Source organism: Chiloscyllium punctatum, chromosome 13, assembly GCF_047496795.1.
Source record: "Chiloscyllium punctatum isolate Juve2018m chromosome 13, sChiPun1.3, whole genome shotgun sequence".
NCBI lineage: Eukaryota > Metazoa > Chordata > Chondrichthyes > Orectolobiformes > Hemiscylliidae > Chiloscyllium > Chiloscyllium punctatum.
In genome coordinates, this window is record NC_092751.1 from 88,322,598 (window position 1) to 88,348,691 (window position 26,094).

At 40.3% G+C, this 26,094-nt stretch overlaps 1 protein-coding gene across 1 annotated transcript in view; it reads right to left on the bottom strand.

Moving 5' to 3' along the window:
• Nucleotides 1-17,361: 17,361 nt before the first annotated feature.
• Nucleotides 17,362-26,094, bottom strand: part of antxr1d (ANTXR cell adhesion molecule 1d) — a 124,689-nt gene continuing 115,956 nt past the window's right edge. Inside the window, exon 18 of the mRNA XM_072583156.1 lies at nucleotides 17,362-22,166. Within this exon, the coding sequence (XP_072439257.1) occupies nucleotides 21,936-22,166 (231 nt within the window). The 3' untranslated portion in view covers nucleotides 17,362-21,935. The remainder of the gene's footprint in view (nucleotides 22,167-26,094) is intronic.

Below are 26,094 nucleotides of genomic sequence, written 5' to 3' on the forward strand. Positions count from 1 at the left end.
TGTTGTAATGTAGAATGCATGACAATCAGTTTACACACAGCAAGCTTCCAAAAATGGATCAGATTTCTTGTTTTACCCTGAAGTTGATTGAGAGATAAATATTACTCAGAATGCCAGGGATAACTCCCCTGCACATTGTAGAAAAGGGTGTGGACCAGTTGGATTGAAGTATACAATTCTGCACTATACAACTCGATGACTGTGTTGTAAAGTCTTTAAGTCCATTTGAGAGACTAGACAGGATGTCTGTTTAAAGTTTCACTCAAAAGACACCAATCCTGAAAACATGATGGGCATGCTCTCCTCAGCACTCTGTGCGTTTACAGTACACTATAAGTGAGCAAAGATGCAAAATTGTTTCATCTTCACACTGATTATAAACTTAGAGCTTAAATTCCAAAGTCGAAGGCCATTAGACACAGTTGTAGTGCATCTACCTCTGAAGCAGGAAGCCCAGGTTCAAGTCCCACTTGCTCTAGAGGTTTGTGATAACCACCTCTGAACAGGTTGTTTAAAAATACCTAAAAATCTGAAGTAAGTCCTCATTCTGCCCCAGTCTTAGGTCAAGTTCTGATTCTAGATCAAAGTTGCAATCCCACTGTAACTAAATTGGTTTGGCTTTGCATTGACAATGTTATAATTGTAGTGCACTTAAGTGTGGTTTGATTGATGTGCTACATAATCTCTGTTGATTAATCTTGAAATTAAACAAGCCACCAGCATACATGAACATCAACTAGCCACAAAAATACATGACCCACTCTCACTAATCTCCTTACATACAGATAAGGAAGGACACTACTTCAACTGGGACAACACATCCATCCTAGGACAAGCCAACCAGAGACACGCACAAGATTTCCTAGAAGCATGGCATTCCAACTGGAACTCTGTCATCAAACACATTGACTTGGGTTCCATTTACTACCCCCTGAGAAAAAGAACAGGAAATGACATCACCAACCCAAGGAAACCCAAACACATCAGTAAAAAGTGGGCAATTCCACCAATGCTTCATCTGGAGGCTCACTGAAGATGTTACCTCGTATGGTGATGAAATATCTGAAAAGTAAACCGACATCTTGAACCTCAACCTGAGCTACAAATCTTCTCAAAACTTGCTAATCTTACAGTGCTCTGCTTACTTGTTCCCATCCAAATCCCAAACAAAGAGTCTCGCTTCCAACTGTTGGCTCAACTAATGTTCACAACCTGTTGGAATGTGGGGGAATTGTGACATTCCCAGGACTGCTGCAGTACAGCAACAACAATTATAAGCCACAGAGAGGGGATAAAAAGGCTGACGTATTCACCTCCTTCCAGTTCAAGCTGGGAATTGTCCTGACCAACAGTACCTATTAGGAGTCTTAAGTTGGTGGAGCATGGGAAAGAGGACAAAAAAAATCACAAATAAATATTAGCATGTATTCCTTTTCAACCAACACTGGTCAGTACTGATTGCATGACTACTCAGATTTTAATGGAATTAAACAATATTTCTCTTGTATGGCTATTTATGATTATTTACAGTGATGTGGTTAGCTGCAGATAATAAACTGATAGATTGGGGGGGGGCAATGGCCTAGTGATGTTATCACTGGCCTATTAAGCCCAGATTCCCAGGTAATGAGTGGGGAGCTGAGTTCGAATGCCATGGCTGATGGTGGAATTTGAATTCAATAAAGATTTGGAATTAGGAATCTAATGATGACCATGAATCCATTGTTGGTCATCAGGAAAAATCTATCTAGTTCACTAATATCCTTTAGGGAAAGAAACTGTCATGCTTACATAGTCTGACCTATGTGTGACATAATGCTACAGGGACATAATGTGCTATTTGGTTTAAACTGATGGTCCTCTGTTCTTTCTGGCCAGAGGTTAGTTCCACTAGTAGCCATTGCTTTCCGTTTGAAAAGAAGTTGCTCGATTGGCATTGATCCATGATAATCACGAGAGATTATATTGACTCAGATTTTCTAGTGGTGACAATAACAAAACGGTTAGCTGGTACTGAAAACACAAGTGACATCTGAAGTCTGCACATGTGTAGTTAAACATGGAAAACCTGGAGTTGATGCCAGTGGTTCCATACTTCTCGAACTGAAAAAGGGTCACTGGTTCCGAAATGTTGACTTTACTTCCTCTGCACAGATGCTGCTAAATCTGTCAGAGCTTCTCCTGTAATTTCTGTTTTAGTTCTTTGTGACTTCCTGGTTTGTTGTCTGTGACCATATTTCAACGTGATTGGCTGCTTGATGACATCATTGTTGCTGGATGGCTGTAGACCCCATTGATTGACATCAGATTCCAATTAAAGGAGGAATCCGCAACAGGAATTGTTCACCTTTTGTTGGTTGCTTTCTTTAAAGTCATGATGTTGAGGTGCTGGTGTTGGACTGGGGTGGACAAGGTCAGAAGTCACACAACGCCAGGTTATAGTCCAACAGGTTCATTTGAAATCACAAGCTTTCGGAGCTTCCAGTGATGAAGGAGCAGCGCTCCGAAAGCTTGTGATATCAAATGAACCTGTTGGACTCTAACCTGGTGTCGTGTGACTTCTGACCTTCTTTAAGGTCAACAACAAATTGACCTATTGGGTGAGATTGAATAGGCTGGGTCTGTTTTCCCTGGAACATCGGAGGCTGAAGGGTGACCTTATCGGGGTTTATAAAATCATGAGGGGCTTGGATAAGGTAAATAGACAGAGTTTTTTTCCTGGGATGGGGGAGTCCAGAACTAGAGGGCATAGGTTTAGGGTGAGAGGGGCAAGATATAAAAGAGACCTAAGGGGCAACATTTTCATGCAGAGGGTGGTATGTGTATGGAATGAGCTGCCAGAGGAAGTGGTGGAGGCTGGTACAATTGTAACATTTAAAAGGCATGTGGATGGTATATGGATAGGAAGGGTTTGGAGGGATATGGGCCAAATGCTGGCAAATGGGACTAGATTGGGTTGGGATGTCTGGTCGGCATGGACGAGTTGGACCGATGGGTCTTATTCTGGATTAGTGGTGCTGGTTTCCAGCATCTGCAGTCATTGTTTTTACCCCGATGAGTCTTATTCTGTGCTGTGCTCTATAACTCTAAATGTTGTCACTTCATGGCTGCCTGCCAAAGTGCTCAGTATAAGTAAACATTGTAAATACAGTTTGGGGTCAAGGTGGAATTCATCATGGGTTAAAAACAAATGATTAAATAGACCTTAAAGAATTATAACGAAAATGGCATCAATTTTTTAAGACACAGTAAGCCACTAAGAAAGGAATATTTTCCAGAGAGGTGAACTGTAATTATTCCCTCTTGCAATCCACAAGCAATTTTACACGTTAAGCTCAGTACATTGTCCTGAAGTATAGGCAGCAGTTGGTACTGGATTAAAATAAAGTCAGCTTTAACTGGACTTGAACAAATTCTGCCTTAATCTCACTTCTGCCTGAGGCAGCTGGTTTGCGAACATGTTAGTACATGACAAATATCTAGTGATAAAATTCCAGTCAACTCCACAAAGAAGCACTGTTCAGGTGCGATTTCTAGTCTACTTAAGAATCTCCAGGTATTCGGAGGCTGTAGGCATATTTGACTGGAATCATGTCATAGAGTCTTTGTCAGCAAGCAGACATGATTTCTTATTTTTGCTCAGTCACGCAAAAAGATGCCTTGATTGTTCAACATTATTCATGTTGGGAATATTTCATTATTTGTTCTCTATTTGTAGCTGACAAATGTGAAGTAAAGTCCTATTCTCACATTAGAGTGAAACAGGTAACTGGTTCTGAAGGAGGGTCTCTGGATCCAAAATCTTAACTCTGTTATCTCTCCATGGATGCTACCAGACCTGCTGAGTTTCTCCAGAAACTTCTGAGTTTATTTCAGATTTCCAGCATCCATAGTTCTTTGGGTTTTATTGAGGAAGTGGTTTAACCTGAGGGTAATATTACCTCAAGCAAGGAGAAGGGTTGGGAAGGCAATGCACAAGAATTGAACTCACACTATTGGTATGATGCTGCATTGCAAACCAGATACCCAGCCATCTAAGCCAACCAAACCCCTGCTGGCTTGATGCATTTTTGTTCCAAGGGATCTGGGCATACAATTTGGCTGGAAAGGGAAAAGGACGCTTGGCAAAGATGAAAGATGTAAGAATCTATCTGCTTTTGAATGTAAGTAAGAAGGAATGGCGGTGATTGAGAGGAACACAAGGTTGAAGCAGAACTGATCTGCTCGGAGATTTTGGATCCAGTGACCCTCCTTTAGAACCAGTTACCCTTCTCTCTCTAATGTGAGAATAGGACCATGGCAACTTTATTTCACAAATGTTAGGAACAAGTAGAGAACAGATAATGAAAAATTCCCACATGAATAACTTTGAGTCATCTTTTTTGCATTACTGATGTGCTAGGAACATATACTTACAATCAGCCACTTCTTTGGAACAAAGCTAAAAGACACGCAAAGTGGATTCAGAATGGTTCATAAAACTACATTAAGGTGCATTTTGCCATCAGTCTGCTTGGAAGTTGCTTACTCAGCGTAATTAATGACCAATGGGACTGAAGCTGAAACATTTTGGAGAATGCTTTCATTTCTCTCTGAGTTCCTGAAGGTTTGTGTAAGGCACACAAAGGAAATTTCTTACATCACTTTTCAAACCGGTTGGACTTACACAAGATCCAATCAACTCCACACTCTCCCAACCATGTTGGATATTTTATCTGTACAGTCTTCTCAATTTGATGTAAGGACACAAGAAAACAGCAGGAGTAGGCTATTCGGCCTGTCCAGCCCATGCTATCATTCAGTAAGATCCTGGCTGGTCTGGTTGTGGTTTCATTCCAACTTTCCTGCCTGTCCACGATGACCCTCGACCTCTCGCAACAACAAAAATCTAGCTCAATCCTGAATGTATTCGATGACCCAGCTCCCATTGCCCTCTGGGAAAATACCAAAGATCCATATGCTCCCTGAGAGAAGAAATTCCTTCTCATCTCTGTCTTAAATGGGTGATCCCTTATTTTGAAGCTATGGCCCTAGTTCTTGACTTCCTCACAAAGGGAAGCATCATCTTCGTACTGCCCCGTCTAGCTGCTTCTGAATCTGTTTTGTTCCAAGTCAGCTGCCAGTTTTCTCAAGTTAAATAGTCATGTGATCAACAAACCGGAAGTACTGAGGATGCTGAAAATCAGAACCAGAAACAAAAACAGAAATTGCCGGAAAATCTCAGCAGGTCTGGCAGCAGCTATTGGGAGAAATCCAGTGACCCTTCCTCAGAACTGATGCTGACTAGCAAAAGGTTGCAGAAAATGAGGGGAAGGGGAGAGGGGAGACTAATTGACAGGTGGAGCTGGAGCGTAAAGAGAAAGAAAAACAGTTATACAGGCAAAGGAGTGGTTAAAGGTCAGTCTTGGGAATGAATAGCTACTAATGGGGCTATTAGTGGCTGACAATGGGTTGCATATTGTAGAGTATTTCAGAGAACATCTCCAGGACACCCTCGCCAACCAATCCCACCGCCCCATGGCTGAACACTTCAACTCCCCCTCTCGCTCCACCGAGGACATGCAGATCCTGGGCCTCCTCCATTGCCACATCCTAACCACCCGACCTTGGAGGAAGACCGCCTCATCTTCTGCCTTGGGACCCTCCAACCACACAGCATCAATGTGGATTTCACCTGTTTCCACATTTCCTCCCTCCCCCCACCTTATCCCAGTTCCAACCTTCCAGCTCAGCACCGCTCTCATGACCTGTCCATCTTCCTTCCCACCTATCCGCTCCATCCTCCCTCTGACCCATCACCTCTATCCCCACCTCCATCCACCTATTGCACTCTCCCAACCTTCCCCCAGCTCCACCCTCCTCCCATTTATCTCTCCACACCCAATGCTGCCAGCTTCATTCCTGATGAAGGGCTTTTGCCCAAAACGTCGAATTTCCTGCTCCTTGGATGCTGCCTGACCTGCTCTGCTTTTCCAGCCCCACACCCTTGACTCTGATCTCCAGCATCTGCAGTCCTCACTTTCGCCCTGTGTATTGTAGCAGCTCATTGCATGTCAAGGCGTGGTGTGTGGGGGGGTTGGGGTATGGACATGGCCTCAAGCTCTATAATGGTTGAACTTGATATTAATTCCAGAAGGCTGCAGAGTTCCCAAGCAGAAAACTAGGTGCAGTTCTTCCAAATTGCACTGAGCTTCACTTGAGCACTGTAGCAAGCCTGAGATGGAGATGCTGGCTAGGGAGTGAGGTGGTGAGTTGAAGTGGCAGGCAACCGGAAGCTCAGCGTCTTTTTTGGCAGATGTAACGTGGGTGTCCTGTGAAGTGGTCACCCAGTCTGTGCTTCATTTCCCCAAAGTAGAGGAGACCACATTATGAGCAGTTCCTAACATCAACCCACTCAATCTTTCCTAATGTCATAATCCAAACCCCTTCAGGCCAGGAATGAACTTAATGAGGCTTCTTTGAACTACCTCCAATATAAGTAAATGCCTCTTCTGGTCAGGAGAAAAAACTACAATTCTCGAGGTACACTCTCACCAATGCCCTTTACTGTTGTAGCAAGACTTCTCTATATTCATATTCCACCCCTTGCAGTAAGTATTAAAGTCCATCAGTCTTCCTAATTACTTGTTATACTTGTATGATAATTCTTTGTGAGTCATGTAGCATTTTAGAGTCTCTCTCCATTTAAATATTAACCTGCTTTTCTATTGTTCTCACCAAGATGGTCAACCTTAGACTGAAATCCATTAAATTTCATGGAGTCAGTGGTTAGCATTGCTGTTTCATAGCGCCAAGGACTCAGGCTTGATCCCAGCCTTGGGCGTCTGACTGCGTGGAGTTTGCACGTTTTCCCCCTGTCTGCGTTACTTTCCCCCAGGTGCTCTGGTTGCCTCCCACAGTCCCAAGTGTGCAGGCTGGGTGTATTGGCCATGCCAAATTGCCCCCGTAGTGTTCAGGGATGTCTAGCTTATGTGCATTAGTTTGGGGTAAATGTAGAGTAATAGTGTAAGGGAATGGGTAGGGGTGGGTTATTCTTCAGAGGATTGGAGTGGACTTGTTGGGCCAAATGGCCTGTGTCCATTCGGTAAGGGTTCTATGATTCTATTCTATGATTCTAAATTTGTTATGGACCAGACCAAACCCCCTCAAAACATATCAAGGATATAGCCTAGACCATAACTTTTATAATATTTACAGGCAAATGTAAGGTATTGCATTCCAGATGGGGTTCAACTGTTCAAAGTACTATGCTTTAAGCAAAGCAATCTTAATTCTTACTTTGCAGTCAAAATACAAACAAAAAAAGTTGGCATAATTTTAATTCAATTGAAAGAAATAGCAAAATTATGTATTATTTAACTACCACTCATCAACTGTTCCAATCTAGCAGCATCCCATAAACACGCCCTTTGTGAAGGCAAATTCAACAAAACAGATTTCCCTCACTTGCTTTCTCATCCAGTCCAGGAGAAGGAACAGTGACAGAATGAATCTAGAGAAGGAACACGTGTTTTTTGCAGCAGTAGAGAGAGAGCTGTATCTATCAACTTCAAATTCAAAACCACCAACTTCAATAACTGAAAGCAAAACTAACATTCTGGGATGGTATGATCCTGACTCCACTCGCTCATGCTTCTTTTGTCTACTTCAGTTGATACAAGACAGGACTGGGATCATGATTACAGAAAAAAAGAAAACCTTTAACCACCCAGAGTAATTCAGCAGTTGTCAAATGATTGTGATGTTCAGGGAAACCATGTTGCATCAAGTATTCTGTAGGGTTCAGATGCTGATGGTAATGGAGCCATTACAGGAGGACAAAGGAATTTCCTTCAGCAAGTCATTTTTGGCTCTGCTTCAGTCCCTTATGGATGGTGGACAAGAAGCTCACCTTGTATTACATGGAAGAAAATGCATTTATACAGCCTGGCTCCATCCTAATACACTACAGAGGCACACCCTGCAGGGCAGTCACCAGCCTTAGGCATATTCTAACTATCAAACATTAGGTCAAATAAAGTGAAACTGGGGACTCCCTGTAACTTGATAATTTCTCCACCCTTTAACATTCTTAAAAGGAAGGGGGCATAATGAGAAAATAAAAGGAATATGGATGCTGTAAATCAGAAGCAAAAACAGAAATTGCTGGAAAAGCTCAGCTCTGGTCTGGCAGCATCTGTGATTTTGCCTTTATAAGATTGGAGGAGGCTCATGTGAAGCACAAACACTGAGGTAGATAATAAGATTCTTTCACAGTTCCACTGATATATTATCCTGATCTGTTTATTTCTGAGGACACCAGTGTCTAACACCTGAGGAACAGATATTGGTGTAAAAGCTAAAGCACAACATTCAAGTGCTGTGTTTATACTTGGAATTTCTTGATAAAATGGAAAGGGATCATTTCTGAAGTACAGACAGGAGCTTAATATATTGGGTTCAATGTATTGGCATGGATTGAGGATTGGTTAACGTAGAGAAGACAGATGGGATTAATGGATCCTTTTTTAGATTGGAAAAATGTAACCAGTTGGAATGCCACAAGATGCAGTCTTAGGGCCCCAACTACAGAGGAGAGGTCAGATTATAATGATCTAAATTAGCTGACCATGCAAAAAGAGGTGGGAGAGCATGTTGTGGTCAGGACATAAAGAATCTGCAAGGGTACTTAAATAAGTCGAGTGAGTGAGCAAAACATGGCAGAAGGAGCTTAATGTAGGAAAGTGTGAGTCATGAACATGTGCATGAGTTCATGAAGGATAAACTAAATTGCATACTATTATTTAAATGGAGAAAGAGAGAGAGAGAGAGAGAGACTCCAAAAAAAAGCAGCAGGATCTGGGTATTCTTGTGCATGAAGTCTGAAGAGGTCATACCAGACTTGAAATGTTAACTCTGTTTCTCTTGTCGCAGATGCTGCCAGACCTGCTGGTTTCTTCGGCAGTCTATATATTGGTTTCAAATATCTAGCAACGACAGTATTTTGCTTTTATAAGATTGGAGGAGGCTTATGTGAAGCACAAACACTCTCATAGATGAGATGGACAGAATTGTCTCGCTCTGAGCTTAAAAACTCTTCATCAGAAGAGAGCCAATGTTGTTGACTGGCAAAGTAGAGTGAAGGATCTGCATACCACATCTGGATCATGTAAGGCACTTCCTGTATAAGTCATTGTCACAACAGGAAGCTTCTGTGCAGATGTGACCAGGAGACATCTGCTGGAATGTTGAGACTGCAATACATATAGCATTAATTCTGCAAGGAGCACCACTTTCACCTCTTTCCCTGTTGGACAATACAACAACTGAGCAGGATAATGCCTTCAGAGAATGCAAGTGTTTCCTTGTTTAGAAAAAGGTAAAACAAACATTTCTGAAGTGAAACACGAAGGCTAACTACTAATGTGAGGACACTATTATGTGGCTGAAAAGGTGGAGGTTGAGAATATACAAAGGTTTGATTTTTGGTGCTGGTGAAATGGATTCATCTCATATTAAATTAGATTACTTACAGTGTGGAAACAGGCCCTTCGGCCCAACAAGTCCACACCAACACGCAACCCCAGACCCATTCCCCTACATTTACCCCTTCATCTAACACTACGGGCAATTTAGCATGGCCTATTCACCTAACCTGCACATTTTTGGACTGTGGGAGGAAACCGGAGCACCCGGAGGAAACCCACGTAGACACAGGGAGAATGTGCAAACTCCACACAGAGAGTCACCTGAGGTGGGAATTGAACCCAGGTCTCTGGCGCTGTGAGGCAGCAGTGCTAACCACTGTGCCACCGTGCCGCCCATATATGTTAGATTAATGAATGCATTACAATCTATAGAGCTGTTTATGTGTTGCTTGTGCATTTTCTCACTGTTAATTCTGCCAACTTTTAAATTGCATTAGTAATGCTTTGATTCAATATAACAGGAAGAGCCAAAAAATGTGAATCCTTCTCCCATACATCAGCTCCTCAGCCATGCATTCATCTGCTCTATCCTCCTATTGCTGCCCTCACTAGCTCATAGTACTGGGAGTAATCCAGAAATTACTACCTTTGAGGACCTCCTTTTTAAATTTCTGCCTAAGTCTCTGTAATCTCTCTTCAGAATCTCAACCTTTTCCCTTCCTATGTCGTTGGTTCCAGTGTGGACAATGACCTCTTGCTGGCCCCTCTCCCCCATGAGAACATTCTGCACCCTCTCTGAGACATCCTTGATCCTGGCATCAGGGAAACAACACACCATTCTGCTTTTTCTCTGCTGGCCACAGAAACATCTCTCTGTACCTCGGACTACAGAATCCCCTAACACAATTGATCTCTTGGAAGCCGATGTACCCCTCGTTGCATTAGAGCCAGTCTCAATACCAGAAACTTCGCTGTTTGTGCTACGTTCCCCTGAGAATCCATCACCCCCTACATTTTCCAAAACAGCATACCTGTTTGAAATGGGTATATCCACAAAAGACTCCTGATCTAGGTGCCAACCTCTCTTCCTGGAGTTAACCCATCTATGTGACTGTATCGGAGACATTCCCCCCCTCCTATAACTGCCACCCATCACATATTGTTGCTGTTGCAAATTCCTCATCGCTTCTATCTGTCTCTCCAACCGATCCACTTGATCTGATAAGAGTCACATCCAACAGCATATAATCCGCAGTAACCCTTAAACTCTCTTTAAACTCCCACATCTGATAAGAAGTACATATCACTGCAAAGGCCATTTTTGCTCCTTCACAATCTACAGACCCAGAAAATAACACCGTCTTATTCCTCTACAAACACTGCACCAGGTTAAATTAATAGCTTATATTTTAAGTTTAATCAAGAGACTTATCTCCAAAATCATATAATCAAGAAAGAACCCACTGTACTCACTAATACAGCCTTTCTCTTGGACAGACTTAAAACAACAATTAACTTATCTGATTCTGTGCTGTGAACTTTGCCCAAACCGGTTCCTCCAAGATTAGTTGTGAAATTCACTGTTTGTTAATTTTCCCAGATGCACTCCGATGTCCAGCGACACATGAATTCAAAAACAGCAAAGGCAGTAACTGGGATAGCAAATCTTAGCAGGACTTATACACTTAATGCTAAGGTCCTAGGGAGTGTTGCTGAACAAAAAGACCTTGGAGTGCAGTTCATAACTCCTTGAAAGTGGAGTCACAGGTAGATAGGATAGTGAAGAAGGTATTTGGTATTCTTTCCTTTATTGGTCAGAGTATTGAGTACAGGAGTTGGGAGGTCATGTTGCGGCTGTACAGGACATTGGTTAGGCCACTGTTGGAATATTGCATGCAATTCTAGTCTCCTTCCTATCGGAAAGATGTTGTGAAACTTGAAAAGGTTCAGAAAAGATTTACAAGGATGTTGCCAGGGCTGGAGGATTTGAGCTTTAGGGAGAGGCTGAACAGGCTGGGGCTGTTTTCCCTGGAGTGTCAGAAGCTGAGGGTTGACCTTATAGAGGTTTACAAAATTATGAGGGGCATGGATAGGATAAATAGACAAAGTCTTTTCCCTGGGGTCGGGGAGTCCAGAACTAGAGGGCATAGGTTTAGGGTGAGAGGGGACAGATATAAAAGAGACCTAAGGGGCAACTTTTTCACACAGAGGGTGGTACGTGTATGGAATGAAATGCCAGAGGATGTGGTGGAGGCTGGTACAATTGCAACATTTAAGAGGCAATTGGATGGGTATATGAATAGGAAGGGTTTGGAGGGATATGGGCCGGGAGCTGGCAGGTGGGACTAGATTGGGTTGGGATATCTGGTCGGCGTGGACAGGTTGGACCGAAGGGTCTGTTTCCATGCTGTACATCTCTATGAATCTAAGAGCCTGCTTTAGTTGTAACTAAAATCTATGACCTTCTAAATGGAAAGGATGAGTTTAGTGAAAGACAATGGGCGGGTCAATTGGCCATGCTAAATGGCCCATGGTGTCCAGGGATGTGCAGGTTAAGTGGGTTAGCCATGGGAAATACAGTGGGTGGTAGGGAGGTCTGGGTGGGATGCTCTTCGGAGGGTTGGTGTGGATTCGATGGGCTGAATGGTATGATTATACTCTGTAGGAAATCTATAATTCTCTCTGAATTTTCCATTTTCAGCTTGTTGAGAGAGATTCCTGACACCAATCTTCTTAGGCTCAGACCAACATTTATCACCCAACCTTCTGCTCTTCGCCTTATTGATGGTGCCGCCAGGGACTGAGGTGTGTTCCCTGGGGAATTGTGTGGCCAAGGAGATAGAAGGAGTCACCCCATCCACTATCTTACAACATTCCAGCCCCTGGTACCATATCTCAAACCTGCAGTTACTGCCCCTCACTCTCTGATGTTTAACTATCATTCCTGAAGATATGGTGTTTACGATCCTCTTCCCAGACAGGGATCTCAAGGTCTTGGGATGGTGGAGAGGAGGCCGGTCCTTTTCCGTGTGGACTGCCACAGCACCAGAACAAGTCAGGTTAGACTCAAAACTGCCTGGGTCACTGCTGTGTCCTAAGGTTCACAGGAGCTCCCAGCAATGAAGGCAGAAGTTCAACGAGGTCAGCACTCCTTAAGGGAATGACCATCATTCTCTCTTTCTTCGCGCTCTCACTTTTATAGGGCCACTCTACACTCTTACATGGCACTCCCCAAGGCTGATGGATGCCACCCTTACTATTCCATGCATTATGTTCCAGCCACCTCAACCTTCCAAACTATTAACCCTTTTTGTCCTCTGTGCTTCCTATTCAATCATGAGGAACACCTCACCTCCTCTCCTCTTCTTGCAAGACCACTAATGGCTCTCTCATCTACTCCCATCATCCTTCCCTTTGTTTCATTGCAAGAACCATTAGCTCACCCACCGGACTGATGTTTCCATAGTATCCTGACTGAACTACCTGTAATCCCTGGTCTGGTTACATTTGACATGCAGACCATACCCAAGGATACAAATCTCAGGACTCTGGTAGGACAATGTGCTTGATTGACCATGTTCAACCCTTGAACTGGAATAGGAAAAGCCCTTTGACTGTCTCATTGACTGTCACCCCCTTCATTCCACTAAGGACCGCTCCACTTTCACTTTCACGCATAGAATTTTGCCTGAAAAACATGCAGTTGGCACAAGCTGCAGATATAATGTTGATGAAGCTCTGTGCTTCATAGTTTATCCTCTTGACTGTTCAGCACTCTGCACCATGACAAGCTCCCTGCCTCTCCCTCTGTAATAAATAGGAATGCAAGGCACAGAGGCTGGCAGCCTGTAAGTGAGCACTGAAGAACCTGTGTCGCACAAAGTAATGTCATCCACACAGACGCTGATAGCCTCCAAGGAAGTGCAACGTAAGCATGCCTAAGAGGGAGCTAAGAGCCATAAGGTGCATCCTATGCCGATGCCAATGTTGCACAAGATCGTGGCTATCTTATTTTAACCTCAACTCTACATTCCTGTATATCCCTGATCAGTTTTCATTCCTTGGTAATCAAGAATCTGTCCACCTCTGCCTTAAAAAAAAATTAAGAATTCAGCCTTTAGAAGGAGGATTTTCTAAAGAGTCTCCGACAGAGACATGTTTCCCTCATTGCTGTTTTAAACTGGCAATCCTTTATTTTTAAACTATGACTTCTAGTTCTAGATTCTTTCAAAAGAGGAAACATCTCTCCAACATTCACCCAATCAAGTTCTCTCAGGATCTTACATGTGTAAATTGAGTCACCTCGGACTCTTCTAAATTCCAAAACCTATCCTGTTGAGGCTTTCCTCATAAGGCAATTCTTTCATTCCAGATATTAGTCTAGTAAGCCCTCTCCGAACTGCTTTGTGTCCCTGTGTGCATAATGATCTGTCAGAAGCATGCAAATCGTAGGTGGCCCTGAGCTCCAAAGTAAAGTTTTGAAGGATGAAGTAACGTGTAAGTTGGTCCAAAAGCAGCCATAGTGATGTGATGAGGCTGGTTTTTCACTGCTGCTGACTTATATAGACAAATATATAGGAGAATGGTGTCTATGGAGCCTGCGCTAAAGGACACTGTGCTAAAGGAGCAGTTAAATGAAGATTCCGCAAGCAGCCAGATAGCCCCTCTGATTTATATGTGAGGAATTTGTGCTCAGGAAAGTAAACGAGAATAGGAAGTGTCAGATAAAAAAGGCGAATTGGGCTAATAATGAGAGGCACGTTCGTGAAAATAAGATTGCCATCACTTGATATTGGGATTCAGAAATCACCATTTAAAGCTTAAAGGGAAAATCAGGAAACTTTCTCTCAATAAACAAAAACAGAAATTACAAGACAATCTAATCACTATTAGCGGAGAGAGAAACAGTTAATGTTTCAAGTTCTTCAGAATTGTTCTCTAGCAACTTCTGTTTTTTTATTCATTTCAGACCTTCAGCACCTTGCAGTTCTTTGTTTTACTTCCAGCTTTCTCTTGACATTGAGATTCGGATGTTTTGATGCTCCTTGTATTTTCCCACATTTCTCACAATTCCAGAGAGGGGGAATATGTAATCTAATATGTTACATCTTATTAAGACAGTAACCCCGAGTTTGAAATTCACACTATAGTAGTGATACGTAAACTGAGTTGCACACAATGCCTTCTTGCTTTTTATGAATGAAATGCATCAGGGACTAGTCGTCGCTTCCTGCTCTGGCTCCTGATTGGCTGAAGAACTAGTCTGCCAGGCTAGTTGCAATAATTGGAAATCTGTCTGTAACATGTTAGTTACCCTCCAAAACTGAGATAGCAACAGATAAAACAAAAAATGTACATACATAGTGCTGAACTTTCCCATAGTGCCAATTTCGGAGAGTTTCATGGTGGGTGACTCTCCATAAGCCCTTGGTGACTTTTCTCACGTGAATTTCTATTGCTCAGCTCGATGATTACACAGAGGTGGGGTGATCACCAATGGTGGAACCTTCCAACGTGGCCGCCATACTTCAATCTCAGCTGCAGAACAGTTGAAATGCTGCAAGTCAGGGACAACCACTGCAGATTCTTTTGCGACATCGTATTTCAGAAGACTGGGGTACATTGGCACTTCCTTTGCCAACAGGGACCTGGAGTCTTGGTGGATGTGATAGTGGAGAGAAGGACCATCCTCTTTCTTCAGGACCACCAGAGGGGACAATGTTACCAGTCTGATCTGAAGGAGGTATAGTGGTCAGTAAGTGTTCACAGTCCAGAGAAATGCACAGTAATGCTATAAGAAGGTTGATGATCTTCTGCTCTCTACAAGGATAAGTGCACCATCTTTGCTCTGCAACTTTACACTCTCTAACTCTGTCACTGCAAAAGCCTCCCGCACAGACTAATGGTGTATACCATTCTCACGATTGCATTCACTCCTCCATTTCAAAAACAAAACAAAACCTTCCCTGCCCTTTGCGCTTCCTACTCTCACACTTGGGTTACCTCAACTCTTGCTCTGCTCCTGCACTGCCACGAAACGCCACTGTCATCTCACTTAGTCTCACTGCCAGAGAAACTGTCTCATAAATCGGGCTGAAAGTGTAAGGGCAGGCTGCAGGGTGGCTGACCGCTGTCACCTCATCCTGGACAAGGAGACAATTTGTTGGTCAGCACTAAATGTGAGTCATCACTAGAATCCGTAGATGCCTGATCAATGCAATTGCTCCTTTGTTGGCCTCGCGTTGCCCGCAAGTGCACCCTACCCCGCAGAGAAAACAGAACCAATTTCTTTCATTCACTGTGAGGGTGCTAACTGTTAGTTTTCATCCTTCTTGCACAGTTGTGATTTGGTCAACGGTGATACATTATCCAGGATGTGCTCCTGAGAGTCAGTTCTAGATTCTGCCCGAACGTTGAATCTAACTCCCTCAATCTAACACCCTGTGGCATTTGTGTCGCTGTCCAAATCAACCTTACCAATCTAATCCCTTCAGGCAACTGTGAGAATATTCTAATTTTCCCCTGAGTCCTTGGGATACCATGTAACCATGCCTCGTCGTAATTTACTGTGCTGTCCTTGAAGGCAGGATGGTGGTGATCTGTGAAAACCCCTCTTCCTATAGTATATTTGTCCTAACTTCAGATGCCATCCTTTTATTCGGAGATAACCCCTTCACAGTCATTATCCCTTCTATATCCTAGCACATCAGCTCCAACCCCAGATATTTGAGACTCCACCTGACCCCAAGACTGCGCCCTGGTAATATTAACTGCCCAAATTGATTGAGCCCATCCCCTCCCAGACTGACCTGTGAGGACAGCCCTGGCCTCCTCACTGATACCTATGCAGCTCCCCAACTGAATTACCTGGATTGATCAGACTTAACCTGTTGGACTGACCGTAGCCTAATTCCTGTTCCGTCAATCACACTAAGCACCTGGCTCACTATGGTAAACCTCCCTCGGCTGAGATTGGGATGATGCTCTTTACTGACACACTCCTGACTAACCATGATCCTCTCAATTAAGGCCTACTCCGCTTAGACTCTCAGTCATAGCCCTGATGTTGAAGCACATACAGTGTATGTGCCACACAAGCTGGAGGTGTGAGATTGAGGTGCAGCAACATATCCACACTCTTGACTGTTCATGGTGGGCAAACATGATAAGTTAGGAGAAAGTGAGGACTGCAGATGCTGGAGATCAGAATCTAAAAGTGTGGCACTGGAAAAGCAGAGCTGGTCAGCTCCTGCTCCCTGATGCTGCCTGACCTGCTGTGCTTTTCCAGTGCCACACTTTTAGAAACATGATAAACTACCAGACCTACCATGATAAGCCAGTGAGGTGCAGGTTGTGAATGAAGTCGATATGCTGTAGAAGGCAAAACCAAGGTGCTGCGAGAAGTAGAAATTGGCAACGTTTAGTGTATCACTGGGAGAATTGCGAACTGCATAGGAATGAGACGTGCTTATGAGATGTTAATACATACAAATGCTATCCCTGTACTAGTGAAATTTTCATCTAGCCATCGATATTGGAAGGATATCCTCAACTGTGAAACCGTTATTTTTTTCATTCTGACTGCATCCTCCCAAGTATTTTGCCATTGCCAACACACTCAAGAGCTGGGAAGATCTGCCCACAGTGTGTTTTTCTTTCTGCAAGTTTTAATAAGTGTGTTTAAAGAAGTACAAAAACATTAGATTACATAGGAAGATAACAGATGGAATGGGCAGGCAAATCTGTAAGAGGATTAAAATGGAAACCAGAACTAAAAAGTTTAAAATATTGTTATTTTCAATGTAATAAAATGTTCTGTCCATTTTTGCAACATTGGTTGTCCTGTTATGATTCAGTGCATTTCAGATACTCATACAAAACTGTAACCCAAGGTGACCTGTAGTCAATGGGTTAATTATATCACGTACACCCAACAATAAAAGTTAGCAAATAATTTTACATAAAAGAATTATAGTTTATTAGTGATATTAACATTACAGACAAACGAAAAACACAGATGCACAACATTAATAACAGTTTGATGTCAATGCTCATGAATACAGATTGGAAAATAAGTAGAGAAATACAATTTTGGCATTTTAGTAATAGAAGTTGTTTTGTACACTGGCAGCATATCTAAGTAATAGATATGACACAGGGGATCTTGTGGTACAGTGGATAGCACCCCTACCTATGAGCCTGAAGCTCCAGGTTTGAACCCTATCCCAGGATTTGGTGGTTATGGAAATGTATTCATAACGCAGATGAACAAGTTGAATATCAACCTGGGATTCCTTCCAATACACACCAGTAGCAGGAGGCAAAGGTGGGAGAGATTCCTGATTAGCTATATTATGGTTAAAACTTTGAAAGCTCTATTATCATCTCCAACAGCTCCAGCCTACAACATGTATAAGTGTATGCTGCCAAAAGCAACTCAAGCTCCCTGACTGAACTGTATCACACCACCGTACAGATGTTATATGTACACACACAATAATTTAGAGTTTATTAGTGAGGATCCTCAAATATGCAGAAAAAATATCAAATTTGTAATTATTTTTGACACATTTGTAATCACAGGTTCTACGCATCCTAACGTCATCTGTACCACAAATGTGACCACATTGTTGAAATGATCAATTTTTCAATTTTAAAACAACTCGCTATGTTTTTTTTAAACAAATGAAAATCCTTTAAAACATACCAGATCATCAATTGAAAGCCTCCTACCCAAGATATTTATATATTTTTCCTTTCTGAAGCTGTCTGAATTGTATCTTTCTAATATTTTCCAGTTTTACTTCTGGTTTCTAGTTGTTTTAACCCTTTGTTTTCATGGAAGATCTATATTATTGATAAATAAAAAATAGAACATGCTACTTTATGATCAGCTGAATGTGTGTTAAGGCAATTTAACTCTTTCAATTTCTGATTCCAAAGTAGCAATTCTGTCACCATTGAGAAAACTCTAATTTCAAACTCAAGAAAACATAACAAATGTTAAAAACTGAAAAGCATTCATTTGTCAAATAGGTGCTTATTGCAGGTAAATCTTTTAAGAAGTTCCAAAAAAAATCACACAGACAATTGAATAGAACTGATAAGTGAAGGGCAAAATTAGGGTTTGTTCTCTATTACTCAGAGTCATAGTACAGCATAGAAACCGACACTTCAGCCCAACATGTCCATGCTGACCAGATATTCCAAATTAATCTAGTCCCATTTACCAGCATTTGGCCCATATCCCTCTAAACCCTTCCTATCCATATACCTGTCCAGATGTCTTTTAAATGATGTAATTGTACCAGCCTCCACCACTTCCTCTGGCAGCTCATTCCATACACATACCACCCTCTGCATGAAAACATTGCCCCTTAGGTCTCTTTTAAATCTTTCTCCTATCACCCCAAACCTATGCCCTTTAGTTCTGGACTCCCTCACCCCATGGAAAAACACCTTGTCTATTTACCCTATCCATGCCCCTCATGACTTTATCAATTTTTTGAAGGTCACTCCGATGCTCCAGGGAAAATAGCCCCAGCCTATCAGCCTCCCCTTATAGCTCAAACCCTCTAACCCTGGCAACATCCTTGTAAATCTTTTCTGAACCCTTTCAAGTTTCACAATATCCTCCCTATAGCAGTGTGTAGTATCTTTCTTTTCCAGAAATTATTGATAGTCTGGTTGCTCAATTTAAGTTTTGACAAAAGATTTAGGTTTTAATGAAGGTGCATAAATTACTGTTAGGCAATATCATTTAATACTTTTGTGAATTATTTCCCAAAGCAAACCTCAGTGCTAAAGGCACTCGCTATTCATTAACACCTTTCAAGAGCCCAATGCAATCTTGCACTAGATTGGTGTAAGGCAGTGTTACAAGTTTGCACCGAACTTAACTAATGGTCTTTGCTGCAACACGAATACAAGTGTTAGAAAACCATCAGTGACAGCAGCAGAATTAGGCCATTTGGCCCATTGAGTCTGCTCTACCATTCGATCATGGCTGATACTTTTCTCAGCTTCCCTCTCTCGTCTTCGCCCTGCAACTCTTGATCCCTTTAATAAACATTAAAGTGTTGTGGTTACTTTAACCCCTTTAGAAAATGGTATTAATCTAAGAGGTTAAGGTATAGATTAGACAAATTAATAGTGAATCCCTGTTAGTGTCATAATGATTCTGTAACATTGTGCAGCCATATCAATGTCATTGCATTTCATTTTGCCTTTCAAGAGCTGCAATTCAATTCATGATTACGTAGCCTGTTCACTAAATTATTCCTTAAGTGAAAATTCAGTTAGTGAAAGTCAAACAAGGTTACAAGTCATTAATGGTTAGTTAATAATAGAGTTAATTATAGTTGTTAGCTATTAAATGTTAATAAAGCAAAATATCAATATACTAACCAAGCGCAATGATGCTTGCTTTTTTATTTACTCCTGCCTGCATTGAGCATCTTGAAAATTTAGTGGCCACCTTTACTCAGATTTAAGTACCTACACCTAGACCACAGTATAGTAAATTAATACATTTAACTGTCCTGCAGTAAAACATGATTTTTTTTTTGTTTTTCTAATATCACAAAACCTTACAATATTTTCTTTACCAGTATGAGATTCATGTATCACATCTGATTTTAAAACACTACAGTAGCCATTGTTACGTATCACCAAAATATACCTGTGCCTGAAGCAAAACTACAAACTAATTTGTAAGGAATAAAGTGGATAACCAGAATTATACAATTTGGTGTGGTCTGGAAAAGGGTCTGGCCTCATAGTATTTACACTGAAATAACTATAAAGTGCTTAACATCCAGCTGGCAAGCATTTCCAAAACCGAATTCAACTGTTAGAAAAGTTTTCTGTGAGCTATTATTTGCAGTTTAAACTATTATGTAGAACTTGGCATAAAGAACATCCTGCTGTTTGGTAGCTAGCTAATAAATTGTATAAGAAGAGCAAGTTCAACTATACATGTTTAAAGAACAGAATAACTTGGGTCACAACCTGCACACAACTCAACAAAGTCCCTCTGTAACAGTTTAAAATTCAAGGCTAGTGAGAGTGATGCCTAAATTAGGACTATTGTTATAGGTAGAGCACAGTTTAGGGTCACTAACTGTGTACAAAGGAATTCAAGTATGACTGAAATCAGAGCTCAAAGTTCTGCGAATTAATCAATTACAGGGTCAATCATTGTCAAACAGAGTCAACCAGCAACTTATAAAGAGTCTCTCACAGGTCAACTAGCCTTTGGCTTTCATTAAATTAATTATGTATGAGAGTGTCTTTCCTTGCTGTGGTTTCATTTTGTCAGAACATTTTTCTTTAACTATCAAAAAAAATTAAACCTAGAATCTAGTTTTGGTTGTCAAAAATCATCTTGCACTCTGAAGTATGTGGTATGTATGAAAAACTCTTAATGAAATCATTGAATTGAATCTTCGGCAATACTATTCTGGAACAGAAATTTTGATTTTGAATTTCCTGCATACTTGTGCCCAGAGACATGCACAATAACATGGGATCAATAACAGATTGTGGAATTTTGATTTTGAGCTATGTGCCTAAGTACATTATCTCCAAGACTCCATCTTTTACAACTATTCACCGAACCCATCTCTGCCCATTATCCTGGCCTTGCTTACTTTACCACCACTTGCTTAGAGGATTATATGACCAGGTTCAGAAAGAAACAAAGTTCCAGTGTTTCATTGAAATTCTTGGAGCCTTTTAAAAAGTAAACTTTAAAAATGCTCATTGAAATCTACTCTGTATTTGTGTCTTTAACTGGATTTTTTTTTCATGGCATCACTGCAGGCAACATTAAAAATTTAAAAGTTTTCCCATTTGCAGTTTCTTAAATATATTGTGCCAAATTTGCATGAATGATAGTTAAATGAGTTGAGGTATTAATTTCATATTTAAAGGAAGAATGTATGCTGCAGAACCTGGTTAGTGTCCACATTTATTTTTGACATAATATGGACATTCGAACATAATCTGACATTGGTGAAATCATTTGGAAATTGCTCCATTTTGGATGCAAGTTCTGAGAGTGACTCTGATGACCTTGTCTTTCCTTTCTTCTTCCAATCATAAACAAAACAATTATTACCAACATCAACAGAAGGCATACTTGAGCACCTAAAGTAGATGTTAGTGAGGTTTTTATATAGATATTTAACATTATGTTTATCTTTTAATAACAATGCGAATTCTGATCTATGAACGTTTAAGAGATAAAAAGACAAGAGTTTACTAAAACTTGAAATCAATCTTATAATTCAGCAGAATTCAAACATATGGCTTGTACATTAGGTGGACATAATATCATCTCCAACTCCAAACTGATTATGGTTATCCAAATGGAAATGTGCTGCACAGCAACAGATTTTACCCTTTTAAGGAAACCCATAAATTTAATAAATATTTGAAGTCCAGTAGTATTCTCTGTTTGGCCTTGTCTTTCCTTTCTTCTTCAGGGTGTGTTTTTTTAAAAATCCAACATCAATGCTGGGGAGGTCAGGTTCTTACCGCAGGGCGTGGGGGAGGTCGTGAAGGAGGGGGTGCTCGGGATGGTGGTGGTCCAGGAGGTGGACTCCTCACACATGACCTGGCTGATGAAGCAGGAGGCCTGGGAAGTTCACGGGTTAAAGGAATATATTCATTGTTAGGCATGCGAGATGCGGGAGCGTTGCATGGACGAGATGGTGTCTCATTTTCTTTCACTCTAGTGAAGTTTATGCAGCGACCCTAGATGAAAAACAGAAATAAACAAATTACAATCTTCGTGTGTTTATTCCTGTATTTTAGGTCAAAATGCCCTGGGGAGGATGATACATAGCAATTCATGTTTGTATTTTCTTTCCCAACACTATTATTTGCAACTACTGTTAGTCAGCATTCTTTCAACCAGCAAATTAACATCTATTTACATTTCTTTTTATACCTATTTAAGGTTGTTTTCAAAAGGCCAATTTTATTTGTATTAAACTTACTTCAGTAGAATTTAGCTTGCAGTTAATTTGTTTGGGAATTTCCATCGGAGGTTAGTTTTTTAAAATTTATTTTCTCTTCTATCAGCATTCATTTTACAAAAACACATTATGTATAAAGGAGACTGAATGAAATTGGAAAATGTAAGTGATGTAACATATTACAAAAGCAAATCTGGAGTGTTCGCCACTATTGTTTGAACTCTAAACTTGTGAAAATCTTCAACAACAATGTGCATTCTCATATAACATGATGAAATACCCAAACATTTTATGAACATTGTCAAACAAGATTTTACACTGAACTGTGTAAAATCATAAACCAAATGAGCAAAACTTTGGTCAATGAGATGGTTTTAAGGAGCTTCTTAAAAGTGGAAAGAGAGGTACAGAGGCAGAGGTTTAAGGAGGTAATTCTAGTGCACAGGGCCTTGGTAACTAAAGACATAAGCACAAATGGTGAAATGACCAAAATTGGGAACGCTCAAGAAGCCTGAATTGGAAAAGTGCAAGGAATCTCAGGTGAGCTGTAGGTCTGGAGGAAATAACAGAGCTAGGGAAGGACGAGGCTGTGGAGAAATGTGTAAATCCCTTCTATCTATGTTTGATTAACAAAGTTAGACATACAGTGTATTTCCCCTTCTCTAGTATGGTAGTATTTATTTAAACAACAGAGGACCTTTTCATTATCTACAACAATAAATGTTGACTTAAAAATTAGAAACACACACAAAGACAAATTTGTTCAAACAAGTTGTCCAACCACAGCAGAAAAGGTTTAGCAAAGAAGAATCATTTCAATCTGATTTGAAGATCTGATTGCACTCCCCAGTGTCTTTGTAACCTCGCACAACAAATTTGTGAGCTGCGTGTTTACATATTTCCCACACAAATCAAATATTTGCAGCCAAATACCATAGTTAAAAACATTTCATTCACCATGCTGCCAGCTTCATTTGGGATCTTTATTTACAACAACGTGATATTTGTCTGGAAGTGAGAATTTATTCAGACATCTTATTTGGTCTGCTAAGAGACTGGCCTTAGTTCACCCAACACTAACCTAATAATCAGTTATTGCTTGTGGATTTTAATCTGCTGGAAAATCAACCCATTACAATCGATACAAACAATGATTCATTAACATAACACTGTTGATTTAAGTTGGTATATGAGTATAAGGGCTCGTTATGTGTTATTGTTACTTAAATCTATACAGCATGAAATAAAAATGGACAATGTTGGAAATGACAGGTCAGGAAACATTTATGAAATGGGATAACAAGATTTTGATATTTCAAGTATTTACCTTTATCAGGTATTAACATTTCCAGCATTTTAATATGTTTCATTTGAAATTTGCATCATTTTACTTCAATGTTATCTATCCTACTTTAATTGCAAGTGTTTTTCAGTTGGACCTTTGTGCAAAATGCCTGTGAAAAATGGAAATATTTCATTTGAGACAGATTTTGCACAGTTTGAAATATGGTGACATGTCTATTGACATTATTAACTGGAAACACAAGTTTTCTCTGATATTATGGCAAATGCAGAACATTTCAGCACAAATTGCAAATGAAGCTGATTAGAATTTGACCCCTTCTAGTCTGAATGGAACAGCAACTACATAAATATCTACATATGGGTACATATGTAGCTCAGAGTCACTCAGCAAGAGTTTAATTTCAAATAATTGCACCTCACAGTGTTTATATTTTAATTAAAAACAGCAGTTAAAAATAACTGTATAACACGTTAAATGTTCCTTAGGGCAATCCACTGATTAAAGAATATAACCACGGTTCCAAAGTGTCTGTGCTCATTTCATGCTATGTTAATCAAACACAAAAATACTCAGTTGTAAAAAAAATCATAGCTAACCCATCACTGGTATACAATCATGTAAGAAACCATGAATCTGTTCAAATTACTCTCACTCCAGTTAAAGTGAGAAGGGCCGTCAAAGTGTTGCCAGTTCCTGCCACGCACTTTGATTACTTGTCAGACAAACAGATGGAGAGTTTAAAGGCCACGAGCCATATTGTGACAGCAAAGATTCCTTTCTTTGTTTGGCACACTCTTAGGTCTTTGCAAATGAGAAAAAAGAATGCCCTTCTGTTTTAACTGCAATCAACAGTTTTGTTGCTTCTGTACTAAAGCACGTTATATCATATCTATGCTTGGGCTTCTCAATATTTTTGCAAGCTACAATATGACTAAACTATGACTTAACCTATTTGTGTGAAAACATCAACTATCATTCATGTACCATATGACTGTATCAGAAATAATACACTTTAAACAATGTTAAGATTGCAAATAGTACATTTTCTATTTAGTTACACTGTTTCACACTGGATCATTGTAATTACTGGATGAGTATTAACTTGATAGATATTATGTTTTTCATGTTTCCTTTTACTTTCAAGCCTGGATTTTCCTCTTGTGTACAATCTACCAGAGTTATTGTAATTAATCATTTAAAATAAAACATAGAATCGATTTGTTATAAAATCTTTTAAAGTTAAATTCTTAACAGATATTTTTTGTTCAAGCTTCTCTACCTCATCTTACAAATTTTCTTTAGTCAGTCAGTGTTTAACATGCCTGCAAGAAACATAATTGAGTTAATGATTCAAGAAATCACACGTTTGCAGTTTCCTTAGAATTTTCAGATTGGATAGGTTAAACGGAATGCCCATAAGTGCTTTCTCAGCACGAGATCTGTTTTGTACTGCTCAAGACTGAACTGAAATGCAGCTTGATAAACAACTGGTAAATGTAAATAAGATGCACTTATGCATAAGGTTTAAAGTATCAGATTAGCCTATGTGTGTGAAGCCAATGCTGCAAACTGTCCTTTTGATAATCATACCACAAACAGATCTTTCATGGCGCAACACAATAAATGTGACCACTTAATATTAGATTGCCACTTATACAAAATGATCTGATTATAACTTTAATTATGCAATGTTTAGAGGCCTAAAGAAATCCTGGTCAAGTCTTTTATTAGTGTGTTTTAATGGACTTAGAGGACATCATCGATAATATTGCACCAATAGAAATATTAATCCAACAAATATTGATATTGAAACTATAATTATTTCTAGGGTAAATTAATTTTAATCATTTGGTAAAATAATTTTAAAATATATCCGCCTTGGAGGCCCAATGGACCACACAATCTCTTTCCATGCAGTAATTACTATTTTCTAACGTTAACACATTAAACTAAATGTAGTGGGCTAAACTGCACAAAGGACAGGATAATACAATTTGTGAACCCTAGCAGGAATAGGTTTGAAATGATTACCATGACTCACAACCACATGAGATAATGAGAAATTGTGGCACCATATTACATGTACACTATTCTTTATTGTAGACACCAAAGGGTATTTTAAAATCACAACTGTTTGTTAGAAATGTTTCCTCGTGTATTCAGGTGAAGATGCATTCATTTATATTTTTGTTTTGTGGTTAATTTCTCCACATTTAATTTCAATGACAATCGAATGATCACCCCCTCCCCCACAATGATTTGGTAAACAGATTAATGAGGTATGACGGGTAATAATTACTCTAATGCAATACCCCTGGCATATTGTTCACTTGCAGTCTGGTATGCATTAAATCTTTAAACCAAGGTGTCAGAGATGCATTGTTCAAGAGTGGACTAA